The 16,341-nt window shown below is 38.0% G+C and overlaps 1 protein-coding gene across 2 annotated transcripts; it reads left to right on the plus strand.

Annotated features, from left to right (window-relative positions):
- Positions 1-507: 507 nt before the first annotated feature.
- C1QTNF3 (C1q and TNF related 3) lies at positions 508-15,472 on the plus strand. 2 transcript variants are annotated; one of them, XM_026865533.1, is made up of 6 exons: positions 508-875; positions 5,852-5,963; positions 8,397-8,551; positions 12,012-12,141; positions 13,579-13,678; positions 15,114-15,472. In XM_026865533.1, exons 1-6 carry the CDS (start codon positions 588-590, stop codon positions 15,271-15,273), a joined length of 945 nt encoding a protein of 314 aa, XP_026721334.1. In that variant the 5' UTR covers positions 508-587; the 3' UTR covers positions 15,274-15,472. The 2 variants fall into 2 exon arrangements, with proteins under 2 accessions (XP_026721334.1, XP_026721336.1); XM_026865535.1 differs by having other exon boundaries at positions 588-671; positions 15,114-15,273.
- Positions 15,473-16,341: the final 869 nt, after the last annotated feature.

Here is a 16,341-nt window from a genome sequence, read left to right on the forward strand (position 1 = left end):
TCAAGATCATATGCAAAAGCTCCTCTTGTGCTTTTGTTTCCTAATTGCTCTTGGAAGGATTTTTCGGACTGGGCTGACGCAGTTTTGTGTGTGAATTTCCTGGCAAATAAGGAAGGTGACTGTGTCCAAAAGACATTTAAGAGTGTGAATTCACAGCCTTTCCATGTCTAATCAAGGAGCGTAAACCATTAGCCACATGTTCTCCATTTCCATTACATTTTTTCACACTTAAACAAAAACATGCCAAGAAAAGGTGCTACATTTTTTAATGCCCCCAAATAGGAACCACGGGAGTCCGTTAAATGCTGTGGTCATTTCCAGCATACAAATCAATTTTCCTTGTGGTGGTGAAGTGGTGAATAATGCCTGGTTTGTTTAAAGGAGCATGACTGATTTTGGATGAAGGAACCTGTCACTTTGGCATTTTTAGTTTTATTTATTGCACGCAACCGTATAAAACCTGGTACTAGTCTCAGTGCCAGGCTTACTAGTGGAAAAGCTGAAAGGACCACATAACTCCTGGTGCAGCAAAGAGGTTCTCCTTCTGTAAGGCATTTGCTGGACTCCTGAAAATTATTTTTAATAACATGGCAGAGAAGGATTTCATCAGTTGGCATCTACTGGCTTTATTTTTTCTTCCATTTTGCCTGTGTCAAGATGAATACATGGAGGTGAGCAGAAGATCTTATAAACCAGTGGCCAAAGTATTGCAAAGTCACCACCAGACTGGCCATAAAGGTTCCAGAAGCAGGGAAATATTGAAACAGCGGAGTCAACTTATAGAGTGGACTGTTGATAATAGCACTTCTACAGACCAAAAAGTCCTGAGACCAGAGGTAGATGATGTAGAACTGACTACCTCAGATAGAGTCCAGGTACTCTGAATTAATCTTCTAAAGATATCTTTAAAGCTAATGAGATTTTTTTTTTTCTAAGTTTATTAGTGATATATTTATGAAATTATTTTTATTAAAGCTGTATATTGGTCTGTATCCTGCTGGGTTGCTTTATACAATCTTTTAATGAGCTGGTAGAACCAGCAGTGGTTGGGGACACTGGTTTCAACATAGACAGCAGCCCTTTGTTTTGCTGAAACTGTGATCCTGTGCAATTCTATATTCTGATATATAGCCTCTTAATTATTTCAAGGTATAACTTACTTAATATATTAAAGTTTTATAGTCTGTTAAATTATTTGGATGTGAAGGAAAATTACAGAATTTACAGAGGTATTTGGAAAGATTCAATTAGCAGAAAATAACATACTATATAAATTATACTTTTTGAGTTTGAGACAAACATGATGAAATTCTGAATGTTCAGAAATTTTATTCTAAGGAATAGCTTGAAAACAGTTTCTAAAGTAATGAGTAGATTTAATAATATATATCAACTTGACAGTTTCAGAGAAAAAAAAAGATTCAGAATGAAACAATCTGTAGTATCTGTGTTTAAAACTGGAAATCTTTTTATTACTTCTATATGGCATTTTAGATATTAGTCATTAGCTCACAGCAAAGGGAAAATGGCACAATTTGATTATACATAAAATATTGTAGTCCAAATTTAAAAAGAAAAGTCTGAAGGGCAGAAGATTAAGCTTTTTCTAGCACTAGGCAAAACAAAATTCCACTCAAATTAAGCTTTTGTTAATTTTTTTTTAAACAAGGACATGAGTGTTTTGTTCCTATTGCTGATACAAATGTTTAATTCCTGTATAGCTCACCTTTTATAATTTGTTTTTTAAAATGCTTTCTGATCAAACTGTGATATTTTGAATTTTGAATTCAAAAATCACAGACATGCAGACAAGTGTTGAATAGTAACCTACTTCATGATAAGCAGAGAAGACATTTGATTTTAATTCTGTCCTAGGCTTGAAGAAGTGAAACACATCCAAGTATGGGAATGTGTTTAATACACCACTATATTCCCTGTATTCAAATTGTATCGTGTTTTCCATATCATCTTTCTTGGGGAGGAGTTTTATTTTCTCAATGCACTTATCAAAATAGATATTTAACTGTAGGTATGTTAAATTGCACTTGCAGGATAAACAGTGTAAATCACCAAGTGTATAGTCCAATGAGCCAGCTAGTGTGTGCGTACATCTTTACTGCAGAGAGAATTGTGCAGCTGCATACTACAGACCATGTATTATTGGTACTTAAATAAGATTCCCCTTCCATGCAACATAATTTCATGTCATGCAGGATTTAATATAAAATCACAATTTTTTTAGGGGTTTAACTCTCCCACATAAAGTTTCACTGTGTTTGGGGTGCATGTGTCTCTCATCAGAGAGTTTAATGCAATGTGTTTGGAGTTGTCTGCTGGGGGAAGAGGCTCTGACATTAAAACTGAGCCCACCAAGTCCGAGTACAGCTGATGGCAGTCATTTACCTGCCAGACCCTCTCTAAGAAACAATCTTTGCTGGGGAAATGATGCAATTTTTGGCTTACTGAAATGAAATGGAGCACTAGCAGATGCATGACAGGGATAATCCATCACAGAGTGGCTGATGCAATAGGTATTTTCCATCTTCACACCCCAGGGATTTCCAGGCAGAGGAGAAGCAAAGGTGGCACAGACATGTTTTAACTCATGTCAAACTTCTTTCTTCCCCTTGAACAATCTGAAAGCTGTTTTACCCCCAAGTCTCTACTTTCTTGGTTGTCTTCACTCTGGCTGGAGAATTTCACCCTCTTGCTAAAGTGTTTTAACAGTCCCATTCCTGTTGTGAAATACAGACAATAGCATTTGTCTTTGCTGCACTGGGTAAAAGGCCAGTTTCCACACTGCTGGTAACCTATGTAAAATATAATTTTGTATATAATTATAAATAATAAAATAGAATTATAAACTGTGCATTTCTCAAGCACAAGAACTGCTAGTGACTCGGGAGAACCAAGCCAGACACATTCTTCCTTTTAAGGTTTCTCTTTGAAAACCTTCAGGTATACCTCAACCTGCTGGTGTTTTACCCTGAATTTTGGAAATTTTAGGTTGTTTAATTCTTTGCTAGAGAAGATGCACCCACATTCACATGGTAATTTGCATTCAGGAGTCAAGAATGGTGGATGTACATTACTTGTCTTCTGCATTCTCTTAGACAATATAACAGAAACCCATAAAATTAATCAGGAACTGAAAAAGGGCCAGATCTCCAATTATGATTCCTTCACAGCTTTAACTTAGGGGAATTTTACAGACCGTCTGTTGCCTTGAACTGCCTTCTACATACTAAATCATAGGAAATTCAGCAAACAGCCTCAGAAATATTCCAGTTGTCTATCTGTTACGAGGATATCAATGTGGCAGATGCATTACATGAGCTCCTAAATCATATTCATGTTCTGAGAGTGATGCCAAAGATCCATTGTGCAATAAAATTTATGTGCAAATGGCTGCATAGGACACCTTTGGCAAGTAGGTTGTAATTAATCTCTTTGTCCCATTTAAGCGTAATTTTACTTTAGGAACTGGTTTTTCCTTTAAATGTAGTCTTCATCAAGTTCTTTGTTTTTACAGATTAATAGAGTATCCTGAATATTAATTGTTCTGGCAGCTGACTATGAACATTTTTTTTCCTCCTAGTCAAAGGATCAGTAAAGATAATAGGTCAATAATACTTTATGACTTGCATAAGTAGTTATTTTGAACTCAGTGGGAACTGTTCTCATACAACCAGGCTAGCAGGACTTGCCTCATTTCACATGTAATAACGTGGTGAGCTTTTCGAGAGGTAATGCCAAATAGCATTTGGTTATGACCAGCACTAGTATCTATTTCATAACATAGCTGGTTAGCTAATAATGTTGTTCAGGATTTCAGTGCATTGGGTAAAAAAACAGATCATACCTGCACAGAGAGAGTCTCAAATGCAGTCAAGTTTTCTGGATTCATGCCTTCCCTTACCTACAACCCACAGTTCTAAGTCTCTGGAACTCTCTAGGCTGATATGACTTATTTTCTCTGGGCAGGTGTGTATACAGTTGCTTTCTCATTTGACATGAATATGAGGCAGTATCAAAAAAGACCTGGAGATTTTAATCTCAGTGCAACACTCAACATTAGCATTTCAGGTGGTGCAAAATGCTTGTGCAATTCCAGTCCTCTTGTATTTGGCTTCCCTTCAAGGACTGATAATGGGCTGAAAGCAGGGCTACTTCTCTCATATTAGGAAAGCTTTAAACAATGTGTTTGGTGATTATCAGTTATGTTTTTCCTAACAACTGGGAGAGAAAAAACAGCAATAAAGGTACAAACAGGTTATCCAGTAACAGACAGTCCAATAGGCAGAACTCGTGAAGTATAAACCTTATTCAGAATGAAGGTAAAAATCATAGTATTGACAAAAATTCCATACATATGAAGCCCTTCTGCCCACTGGCAAGTCTTAATATTTTCAGAACTTTGAATATGAAGCATATTTGTTGAACTCTCAGGTCAGCCTTTATTCCCATTGTAACTTTGTCAGTGGTTCCAGGTGGAGAGGGCACATGTTTATCCCATTGGAGGAGTGGCAGTATTTTGGTGGCATGAAAGGGGTTTCCGGTATCCATAAACATAAGTTCCCAAGCCTCCTGAAATTAATGAATTCTGGGAGTGTGCTTGGTATTGTTCAAAACATGGGCAGAAGGCTTCAGGGTTTCAGACAAGCCAGCTGACAACCTTGGGGGCAGGAACACAGCAAATATCTATGTTCATTTGGTAGCTTCCATCACACCAGAGGCTTGTTTGCTGTCATTAAACCAATAGGTCTGCATTAGGCAAGGAATTTGTGGATATAAAGATTAAAAGAAATAGAAAGGAAGACAAGTAGTAAAATGATTAGAGAAAAGTAGTAGTTGAATTGGTGTAACTATCACCCTCCAGAATTCAAGAACTGCAGATCTGCACCTCAGGATAACAGCAAAGAATTGTAGGAAAAAGAATCAAAGAGAGAGAAATGAGAAGGAGTTAGAGAAATTAAATAAAACCCCGGACCTCTGCCTCAGCTGAGCCATTGGAAGATTTGTGACCATTAAATCACCGCAAGAGCCTAGTTACAAAATCCAGCCAGGATTGAACAAGACTCCATTAGTATAAATACAATAATATGGGAAAGAAAAGCACTGAAACAAAACTATCATCACACTATTATTACAGTAGCTGAGCTGTAGTTATTTATTAATTTATTTATACTGCTATATTAGTTTCATCATATAAACAGGCTTTCATAGTTACACACCCACAACTACAAATAATCAAATGCCCCTAACACCAGGTATTGTGGTCAGTTCAAAATAAGTTCTCCCAACTTCAGTGGTGAGTAAATATGCAAGCCTGGGGCCATGAACAGAACTGTGCTGCACAGACATTTTTTAACATCTCCTTTGGGTGGTCCAACACAGTTTTCTTTAAGTTTAGTGGAGAACAGTTCATTGCTGAAGGTCAAATGAAGACTTGTGTCCTACCACTTGTACACAGACTTGTTTGTCAACAAAGGTCAGCTGAAATGCGGGCTCAGTGAAAAGCAGTATAGGAACTTAACTGAAATATTAATCTAATTTTCATTACTTGGTATTACTCTATTTTCAAAACCCTCATTATTTTACAGGACAAGTTGGGGTTTTTTAATATGTATATAGCTCTTAGAACACTTGAAGAGCTATCCCCTTAAATCTTTCAAAAATAACATCTTCAGGGACAACCCAAGTATGGGCGATTTCAGCCCAGATATGAAGTGTTTTGAAAACTTACCAAATATATAACCAGAGAATATATAATGAAGACCCTGTAGATGACATGCATATGATTGATACCATCCATGAATGAGCTACTTAAAGTGTATTTTTCTTCACTTAGCCCCCACAAACTGGACCGCAGAATCCAGACTGTAGTTCCTGCTGCCGTGGTGACTTTGGAGTTCGACTCTACCAAGGGCCCCCAGGACCTCCTGGACCCCCTGGGATGCCAGGTAAAGATGACCTTTTGTTCATTTTTTGATCAGTCTAATTACAGGCTATAGATTACAGGCTATTCTATGAGTATCAGTGAATGGTCCAAAAATCAGCACTTCAGGACAGATTTAGGAACAAGTTTTTCTATAATTTCTGGGCAGAGATTTTCAATTACACTCTAAAATCTTTTCCAGTGAAAACCGATTTGTTATTAAAATTCAGCTTTTATGAATTCATATTGAAAGTAATCTTATTACATTTATAGGGCAAATCAGTCTCTCTGCCTAAACCAGCATGAAGCCTCCACTGAAGTTGAAAGAACTTGTTCCCTGGAGTTGATTATTGTGATCACCTTTGAATATCCAGCTATGCTATTGTATACTGTATTTAGAGGCTTTTTTTCATCTAGCATACTGCTAGCCAATATTTTAGAGAGACATAAATGCTTATATTCTCCCATAGAACTTCTTCTTTTCTTTCTTTCTTCTTGTCTTCCATAATAAACCGTACCTTTTTTTTTTTTTTTTCCCCATTAAAAATGCATACAGAATAACAGGATACAGAAGAAAAGGCAATACTTTGATCTGGTAATTGGCATGGAAAACAAGAGCCTAGAGAAGGGAAAAAAAAAGTAGTTAGTTGCATGTTAGTGTAAACTGTTACTTCAGCTACCTCCAGGGATTTGAAAATCACCATTCCTAAAGCAGATGTGTAATGTAAATGAACATGTCATTAACTGACAGATATGTCTCATCTTCAAAAGCTTACGTCTTCTGTTATCACAATAAAAATGCAATTTCATAATCCTTTTGTCTCACAAATGTACTGACAGTAACAGATATGACAGACAACACAAAAAAAAAATTATGTAGTGATTTTTGGTAGAAACAGTTTACAGTAACAATTAAATCTGACTGCTATGAAGTTAAATTTGAGTGAACAAAGTGTTTCAAGAACTAGCTTCAGTTGGCAAAATACTGAAAGAAATTGTTACTTTGACATATTTTGGGTATTAGGCAAAATAATGTCATAGGCATATTTGCTATTAGCATGCTGTGAGCTATTCATGCATCAACCCTTTATAAAAATACCACTGACCATTACAAAAGTACGAGAAATCTAATGATGAGGCCTCTTGTGCAGAAATACTGCATTACATATGGATAAATTGTTGGCTTCTTAGAAGCAGAACATGATTTTGTATTAGACCCACACTTTCAAGGCAGCAGTGGACATACTGGGACACAGCCCAGTCCCAGCTTTGCCCTTTCCTCATGCATTTATCTCTGTCACACATTCTTGTCACCATGGGATGCCACAACTGTATGGCTGACAGCAACCTTCTGCATCCTGGAATTTCTCTACCTTCTTCATCTGCTGCATTTCATAACACTGTGCCTGCAAGGGGAACAACGACAGCTGTTTTTCCCTTGATTGAATCAAATGCCACTTGCAAACTTCTGTTCTGAACTGGTATATAATTAGTTCTGGCTTTACATGAAGGATCATTCTTATTTTTAAGAGTTATTGGTTTTTCTATCAAAACACGAATTTGCTTAACTTCTTTCATCATTTAACTACTTTGTCTGAAGTAAATTCTTTTCTCAGTACAAAAACTCTGAAGAATCACTTAATCATTAATTTTGATCTCAGACACCACCATTCTTTTGTACATGTAAATTTGTAACCAGAGTGACTAATCAGAGAACAAGCAGAGTGGCAAAGAATCTAATTTTAATTCAGATAGAATTAGAACAATGATGACACTAGTTAATTCCCTGAGTAATTACTTGAAAGGTTAGGCTTTTGCTTCAGCTATGCATAATAATTCTAGCCAACTTTAAAATTTTGTCAGTCACATAGATGTTTGCTCAGTCATTTCCTCAGTAAACATCAGGAAGTATAAAGATGCAGGAACATGTTTTTATGACCCATTTTACAAGAAGCCATCTCAGAAAAGCTTCATTATAAAAATGCCTTTGTTTAAATATAGGAGTATGCAATCAATCAACCCGTTCAGGCTAACCAATACCCTGAGAATGCACACTCTCCCATTTTTGGCACAGATGGGTCATTTAGATAGTTTAAGGCTACAGCCATTCTTCATTTGTATACACATGCTTTAAAGATAGCAAAATGTTAGCAAAATGATAGCTGAGTTCTTGCCCTTGCAGATTTCCCCAATAACACAGTGTGTTGACACATCCACAGTTTATACAGCAACACCAAGATAGCACGAGGATTAATTCTTAAACATCAACCTGTATTATTCTGGAAACTTGCTCATCAAAACCTTCACCTTCAGCTTAACCACACAGCTGTTTCTTATCCATCACAGCTCAGAAGTCCATGTGTTGCAAACTGGTGGAAGAGGACCCCACCACAGCTATCTGTTAAAATATACTACATAAAATTATTCAAGTTAAACAGAAAGTTCTGTTTCCTTTAAGGAAATCATGGAAACAATGGAAATAATGGAGCAACTGGCCAGGAAGGAGCCAAAGGTGAGAAAGGAGACAAAGGAGATATGGGGCCGAGGGGAGAGCGTGGCCATCATGGACCCAAAGGCGAGAAGGGCTACCCTGGGATTCCCCCAGAGCTACAGGTACAAAATCTCTGGCTTGTGTTGGCTGCAGCAGTTCTCAGGTTATGGTTTTATTCTCTGAAAAATAGCACCTAACTACTGTAAGGTAGTTAAGAAAAAAATCTCCCTTTAAGTTAATACAGCGAGCGACATATGTAGCCCTTGTCATGACTGACAAATGTGCTCTGCCAGATCTTCCTGGACAAGAAAGTCATTAGGGCTTAGTCTTCCTTTAGAGTAAGAATCCAGCTGAGAAATGGGCAGGAAGAAACATATATGGTTCCCTTTTTAGGGCAGAAAGCCAGTATCTGAGTCATTAAAGGAGAATAGCGGGGACTATCATTTTTCTATCAAGCTATACACATAACTGCTCTTCCTATGGCAGTAGGAGTAAGGAGTCTCTCAGGCCCGTCCTTCTCAGGTCTGTCAGGCTTTGTGAGATTCTCAGAAGCATATGTATCCAACTCTTCAAAGTATCAAGTCAAAACCTCTGAATGCAGTCAGAAGTCCTTTGGTTTTGAAAAATACACCTCAGTAGCTATCTTTTTGTATATCTATATACCTTAAATACATTGAGAAACATATAAATTCTGCCCATGAATGAACTACCCAAAAGACAGATAAGCAGTAAAACATGGGTTCAAGATTGAGCTGATAAGCTCTGCTAGGGGATGGCAGATATTTTTGGGGCACAACGCTGTGTTGGCATAGTCACATAGCTTTTGGATTAGAGCTACTTTATGCACCAGGAATCTGGAAGATGGCAGAAAGCTAATGTATATATGTATATACCTGCACACAGTGGACATGTGGTGTAGTCCTGTTCTTAAGGCAACTGAAAGTAAATGGGACTTGGATAACTAAGACCCTTGATTGTTGGTTGCAAAGGGGACTTAAAAGAGTTGTCCACACTGTATACTTCAGCAGTACCCGAGCAGTTCATCTGCAATAGCCTGACTGGATTATCTCTATGACATAGCACAGCTAAGGTGCTAAAATCAAGATTTAGATGCATGGCAGACCTTTGAGATGTATCCCTCCTGGTCTGCAGCTGAAGTCAGATTCAGCTCCAGAGACTACATGTGAGGGAAGCATCTAAACTCCTATGTAAAAGCACAACTCAGCTTAATCTGACAGTCACTGCTGGTTTTGGGCAAATGGGACTTCAAACACCACAGAGTATACAGGCTTACAGAAACTGTAAGGGAGTTTACATCCTCACTCACACATACCCACTTTAATGGAAGTGTCTTAGTCTTGATCTGATTCCCACCCCCCAAACCAAATTCACCACAGAAGGGACAAAATTGGATGTAGCAAACACACAGAGGAAAATCCCTACTTCCAAATACTCTGACTATGGGGAAAACTGAAGTTCTGATCTATTTACAGAGCTACACCTTTTAAGTGAAAGATACTGTTTTCCAACAACAGTCATTCATATATGTTTTATATCCTCATTAAAACCATGCAAATTAACAGCAAAATCAACAGTACAACCAATGTATGCAATGTGAGAAGATGGTTTTGGCTTTCTCAGCATTGTGTATGCTTGAATTTTTCACCCTAGGTTGCATGAAAATGTGACAACTGCAGAGAATAACATTTTCAATGAAAAAAGTTTCCAAAATTACTGAACTTTTGTAACAGCACAGAATTATTTTAGTATTCTTAAAGAATTAACTGGAATTAACATTATAGCTGAATATCTTAAAAACATATTTGTTACAATTACATTCAACATAAACCCTTCTGCAATTTTAAAATGAGCTATCAGCACTTTTTTTCTTACATAAACATAATGGTAGTAATTTAATTAAAAACCGAATAATGAAAGAGGGTGAATAACAAAAGCTCATACTGCAATACCTATTTCCAAGTAAAATTCCATCACTGTTTTTAACAGATGTGTTTAAAAATACTTTACACAGTATAGCATATAATTTCTTGTTAATATCATGGTTAAGAATTTTAAAGTGGGGGTAGTTAGAGGAGAAAACACTTTTTAATACAATACTGGTTTAAGTACAGGATTATTTTGAAAGACTTGGTGTGTCCATGTTAATCTGCTACATCAAAATGAGACCTAGAGAGAAAGGACGTATTTTTCAACTCTTCTGATCAATCCAAGAAAAGTAGCTTGGGGTCAAAGAGAATATGAAATGGAATCTAGACAAAAAGCAATAAATTCTATCAAGCTGCCACTGCAGCTGCTTTCTTTTAACATATGATGAACTTTGATGTGATCCTGGCTGAGAAGCAAGAAGTTAACAATTTGCCATCATAGAAAATGCATTCATGCAGGGATAAGGCAAATCAGTCCAAGCTTTCAGCTCACATCTGGAGCTCCTCAAATTTCTGAGCAGATGGTTAATGATTTCCATTGTTGGATCCAGACTTACATTGATTTTGCCTGTTTTGGTTTTGTTCTCATCTGGATCTGAAATCAAAAGAACTTAGGGATATATTTATTTTTTTTAAAAAAAAGAGACCAGTATAACTGGAATCTCATGAAAAATGTCAGTTTTTGTGAGGGGCTGTAACAACTGTAATTGAACACTTCTCATCTAAGAAGTTAAGATGTAGAGATAAAATGCCAACTCACTATGTGACCTTCTGGCATCCAGGTGCCTGTACCCTGTTTACTGACAGTCAGATGGAGGAGTCACAGGCTCATAGAAGAGATAAATCCCTTCCCTGTCCATGAAAGTTGACAGTTTTGTTCCCTGGTATCTTGATGAAGGTAATTTGTATTGTCCAGTGTGGAAGATTTTGCACTGCTTTCTATGAAACATTTTCCACAGCCAATACATCTCACTGCAAGAAGCGTAACATGAAGTTGAAGCACAGTTTTCACTTTCTTAGTGTCCTTGTTTGGTCTCCACCATGCTCATTGTCATGACTGAGGGTATAGGGCAACTGGTAAGAGAGAAAAAGCAAGAATGTTGAGTCCCAGCAACTACATTTCTAGCGGACCTCTAATAAAAATGCCTAACGTATCTCTGAGAGTAGCTAACAAGAAACACTAATGTTTATGAAATTTACTGAGCGTTATTTATTTCACAAATTCAGTTAAAAGCAATATCCAGTCTAAGTGCTTTGGGGAATACATAAAAACTAATTAAATCACTTTTGTCCGAAACACCACCCATTTCAATACCAGTTTTCTGTTGCATCATTCTAGAGAGACTTAAAAGTAAATAAAATCCCAAATGCAGGTCCTGACCTGCAAACACTTGCCCATACACTTACTTTTACAGTCATGAATAGTCCAATTGAATGTAATAAACCTAGTCCTCTTCCCGTTTCATTCAATGGGAGTTTTGTTACTGGAGTTTAATGGCTTTGGAGCAGGCCCTAGAAGAACATCTCTGTCAGGAAAATAAACAGACTGCAAATACAGGAAAAAATTCTGTAGCTGATTCCTCTACATATGTGCATTTCATGAATGACTGCCTGAATAGGAACTGTATTTTTGCAGGTCGCATTCATGGCTTCCATGGCTACTCACTTCAGCAACCAGAACAGTGGGATCATCTTCAGTAGTGTCGAAACCAATGTTGGGAATTTTTTTGATGTCATGACCGGGAGATTTGGAGCTCCAGTGAATGGTGAGTGTTTGAAAAATAAAATAATGCAATTCTTGGGCTATAGGAAGAAGTGTGGTCAATAATGATGGGAAACTAGTTAACTGCCTTTGCACAAGGCACTGATGAGACTCCCTCTGCATAGCTCTTGCTAACTACTTTCAGGAAAAATTAAATTGGAAACTGAGTGAGCCAAGAGAGGGCTTGCCAGCCAGTGAGACTAGTGCTGGCACAAAGGCAGGAGGAAGAGGCATGGCCAGAGCTGGGAAAGGAGCAGGACTGTCTGCTTTGAGACCTTTTGCCCTTCAGTCACTGTGATGAGATAACCATGGCCTTGATGTTGCAGCAGCAGCTTCACAGCTGCCTCCTGTCACTCTCTTCATCCTCATCTTCCCTTAACATCCATTCAGATGTGTGCCTGGATATGAAGCATTACAGTCTTTCCTGACTTATTTTTCTGCTGCACTGATCCCTCAGCTGATGCAGCTGTGGGGCAGGAAGAACAATAGGAGATGGGAGAGGCAGGGCCACAACCAAAAACATGTCTAAGCAAAGCCTGAAACCACCTTCCTTCATTTGGTCTTTCTCACCCTGCTATTCATGTACTCACTGCTATGGGAAATTATATTAGATTAAATGAAGGTCAGGCCCTCCAAGCTTGCTGTAGCACATCTTACAGACAGTTAGGGGTGCATGTCCTTGGAGCTGCCTCCTTTTGAGGCTAATGTATATGTGGATGTCAATAAACTTTGGCCCACAATGATTTAATGACTTTGATGCAAACTCCAAGCTCCTATTGCAGGGTCAATGCTACAGACTTACTGTTCAGGAAACAGGAGCTTGTCTTCCCATCTAGAGGAGTCTGCTAGAGTCATGACACATATAACTGTTGCACTGACAACATTGTTGGCACCTTTCAGACAGAGAAAGAGCTAAAAAGGATAATGATAAAGGTGTGTTGTGCAAGAACAGAAAGTGGTAGCTATGTCTGCATTGTTCAGGATGCAGTACAGCCAGGTGAGCAGCAGTGGGTGCTGCCAAAACCACTCATGCCCTGCCTGACCTGGGCAACACATTGGTTGCCTGACAGTCTCTGAGGCTGAACCCTCGATGGCCTGGAGACTGCCCTTTTGGGAGAGGGCAAGAGCAAGAAGGTAAGGAAAAAATGTGAGAGAAGGGTTACTAGGCTCAGCCTCTGGGAAATTCCCTTTTAGTGAGAAGAGATGAGCAGTCCTGCCATGTTCAAATACGGTCATTTCCCTGAAACATGATGTGGCTGAACCCCTGCCATAGGCAGAATAAAAATGAATCAGATTTTTGTAGGCAGAAGCAAAATACCCACTGACAACTGGAAGGTAATTTTGGCCTCAGCTGTTATGTTTTCTAAGCAAGAAGCACAAGTCTGCAGCAAGACTACCTCCTTCTATGAAGTAAACATGCTGCATTTGGTAATCTTTTCAGGGGTGTATTTCTTCACCTTCAATATGATGAAACATGAAGATGTGGAGGAAGTGTACGTGTACCTGATGCATAATGGTAATACAGTTTTCAGCTTATATAGGTAAGTGAAAGGTCAGGCCATTTTAATGCAAAGGACATGTTTGCGCAATGTGATAGCTTGATCATATTTCAAGAAACATGAAATTGTTCATTTTTTGAAGAAATTCTGTTGGGTAAAATAACCAATAAAGAAAATCTATTATATTTTGACCCCCTTAACTTGCAAATCTGGATCATAACTGCTACAGATACTGGACCTAAAATTCAGCCTTGATCAAAAGTTCCTCAAAGCTCAGGGGAAAGAAATTACCACTGCAAGTCAGGATTGGAGTCCAGTGCTAACAGGTTGGCATTCTGCTGAAACATATTTTCAGTCTCATTTTGCCTGTCAGAGAAAGGGCATAATGAAGTGTTCAACAACTAGTTACAGTTTTGTTAAACATTAGGGGAGAAAAATTTAAAGGTGGAAAGCATTTAAATTGCTGTAGTAAGGATGAGTAAGAAGCAAAGGTCCTCCATTTATGGACTTTATCATTAACACACTGAAAAAAAAGTTTCTGAACTCTTTATGTTAGCTGGAGGATCATCAAGAACAGAATCCAATTCTAGTCTATCAACTTCTATAAGATTAGGTCAAGAAGCTTGTAGCCAGATGGACATCTGAAAAAATATGTGTTTGAAGAAAATATTATTTCTTCAATACCAACCAGGGGCCTGATCACAAAATCAGGCTACTCCCCTGAGCCTGAATAAACAGACACAAAAGTTTAGATTAATCACACTGGATTTTAGACACTTAGATGATAGTAGGGTCATTTAAGCTGTCCAGATTTCTTCAACAGCCTGTACCTGAAACAGCACCAAAGGGTGCTTCATCCCCAATAGATTTTTACTGCAAAAGAAAAAGTGCCGCGTGTTTTTTCCATGAAGCACTAATGTGAGAGAAGTCACCAGGTAGAAGGAATGGAACCAAAGCTCATGCAAACCAGCAGGTTAGTCCACATCAAACATATCTATGTTCCAACAAAAGGCCTCAGGATGGAGTAAGATGCCTGTCACTGCCCACTGCCTGTGCAGAGAACACAGGGGCTCAGCTAACATGAGACTCCTCGCCTGGAAGCATTTAAAATTATCTGGGATGAATCCAAGGGAAAAAGAGCATCACAGGAAATCTGGAGTGTTGTGATGAATAAGCAGAGATTTATTTTAAACAACAAATTTGTCCCTGTGCCCTGGAAAAAAATATGTAAGTTTAACTTCCAAATTTTCACAAAGGAATGAAATTATGCAATTAGGTAAGCTGCAAAATGTGACTAGGAGATCAAATGCAGAAAGATGCCAAAATTTACTCATAAAGCTGAGAAAATGTTGGCAAGCCTTTCAAGGAAGTTTTGCTCAGGATAACAATGTGCTTTCTTGCATTTTTTTGTTTTAAGTTGTTTGCTTGATCATTGTTGAGAAACAAAAAGCTGACTTTTTAAAATATTCATCCTTAGCTATGAATCAAAAGGGAAAGCAGACACTTCAGGAAACAGTGCAGTCCTAAAACTTGCCAAGGGAGATGAAGTTTGGCTGCGAATGGGAAATGGAGCACTCCATGGAGACCATCAACGCTTCTCCACCTTTGCTGGGTTTCTTCTTTTTGAAACCAAGTAAAAAAAAAACAAAACCAAAAAAAAAACCCACCAAAAACCAATAGATGTTTATTTGAAGAAACTTCTTTTTTGGAACTGGTATTTTTCTCTGGACTGGGGAATAGCATTACAACACTGAAAGATCAAGAACGCTTGTTTTGATGCAATGCATTGCTATTTGTGTGTCAGAAATGAGCTGACTACATTGGGTAGTTGACACACAGATTCACAGAATGTGTATTGTCATCTGGGTTGTATCTAGTGAATTGTTAAATGTTGCTACTTCTCTCTTCTCCAAAGTGACTGAAAAACAAAGGAAAAGGAGCTTAAATAATCTAGAGAACAGTTTGCGCAGTAAAGTCAATTTAGTTAAGTATATGTCAGGAATTTAACAACTGATTCAAGTTTTTCTGTTCATTTATTCAGTTCTGATTACAAGCTCATTTATGTTTGCATCACAGAAACAGGCCTGAACGAATTATAAGTAGGCTCAGCTGAGACCAGGTTTAAAGGAGAAAGTTTTTACTAGACTAGAATGAACTTTACAAATAGAAGAAAAAAATGTGAAAATAAAGATGTCAAGGATTCAGGTTTATTCCATTTCCTTCTCAAACCTCTGAAAATGCATAATTTTTCATAGATTTTTAGTACATATTTATGCTTACTCTCTCTTTCTTAAAATAAGAGTGGTAGTAATTCTTGCCTTAGTAGCAGCTTCAAGCTAAGGTAATTTAGCCTGCAGTGTGCAGGGGATCAGACAGGGGAACGGTAATGCTTCTTCCTAGCCTTCAAATTATTGAAACCCGATGTAACTAACTACAAGGTGTCAAAGCAGAGGCATATACGCTGGAGAAGTTGGTATATGCCAAGAGCACAAACAGAGAAACACACATTTTATGGAGTCTGAAGCTCTTTTAGAAGGATGTACCTTTTAATATTGCATATTTACTTAACAGTGAAGTTGTTGATAGTTTTCCTAGCAGCCTTCCAAGAACCAGTATTTCACGAAAAGACGCTGCAGCCTGGCAAAGCAGCAACTAACCCAGTTCAATATTTAAGCAAACACAAATGCTGTCTGGCTCAGAAGTTC

Source organism: Athene cunicularia, assembly GCF_003259725.1.
Source record: "Athene cunicularia isolate RWA chromosome Z unlocalized genomic scaffold, athCun1 chrZ_part1, whole genome shotgun sequence".
In the NCBI taxonomy this organism is placed as follows: Eukaryota; Metazoa; Chordata; class Aves; order Strigiformes; family Strigidae; genus Athene; species Athene cunicularia.

Excerpts from the sequence above, each read along its gene's own strand:
- C1QTNF3 (XM_026865533.1), top strand. The coding sequence starts at position 588 with ATGGCAGAGAAGGATTTCATCAGTTGGCATCTACTGGCTTTATTTTTT. Across the intron at positions 876-5,851 it reads CTACCTCAGATAGAGTCCAG|CCCCCACAAACTGGACCGCA; the intron begins GTACTCTGAATT and ends TTCTTCACTTAG. Across the intron at positions 12,142-13,578 it reads ATTTGGAGCTCCAGTGAATG|GGGTGTATTTCTTCACCTTC; the intron begins GTGAGTGTTTGA and ends TAATCTTTTCAG.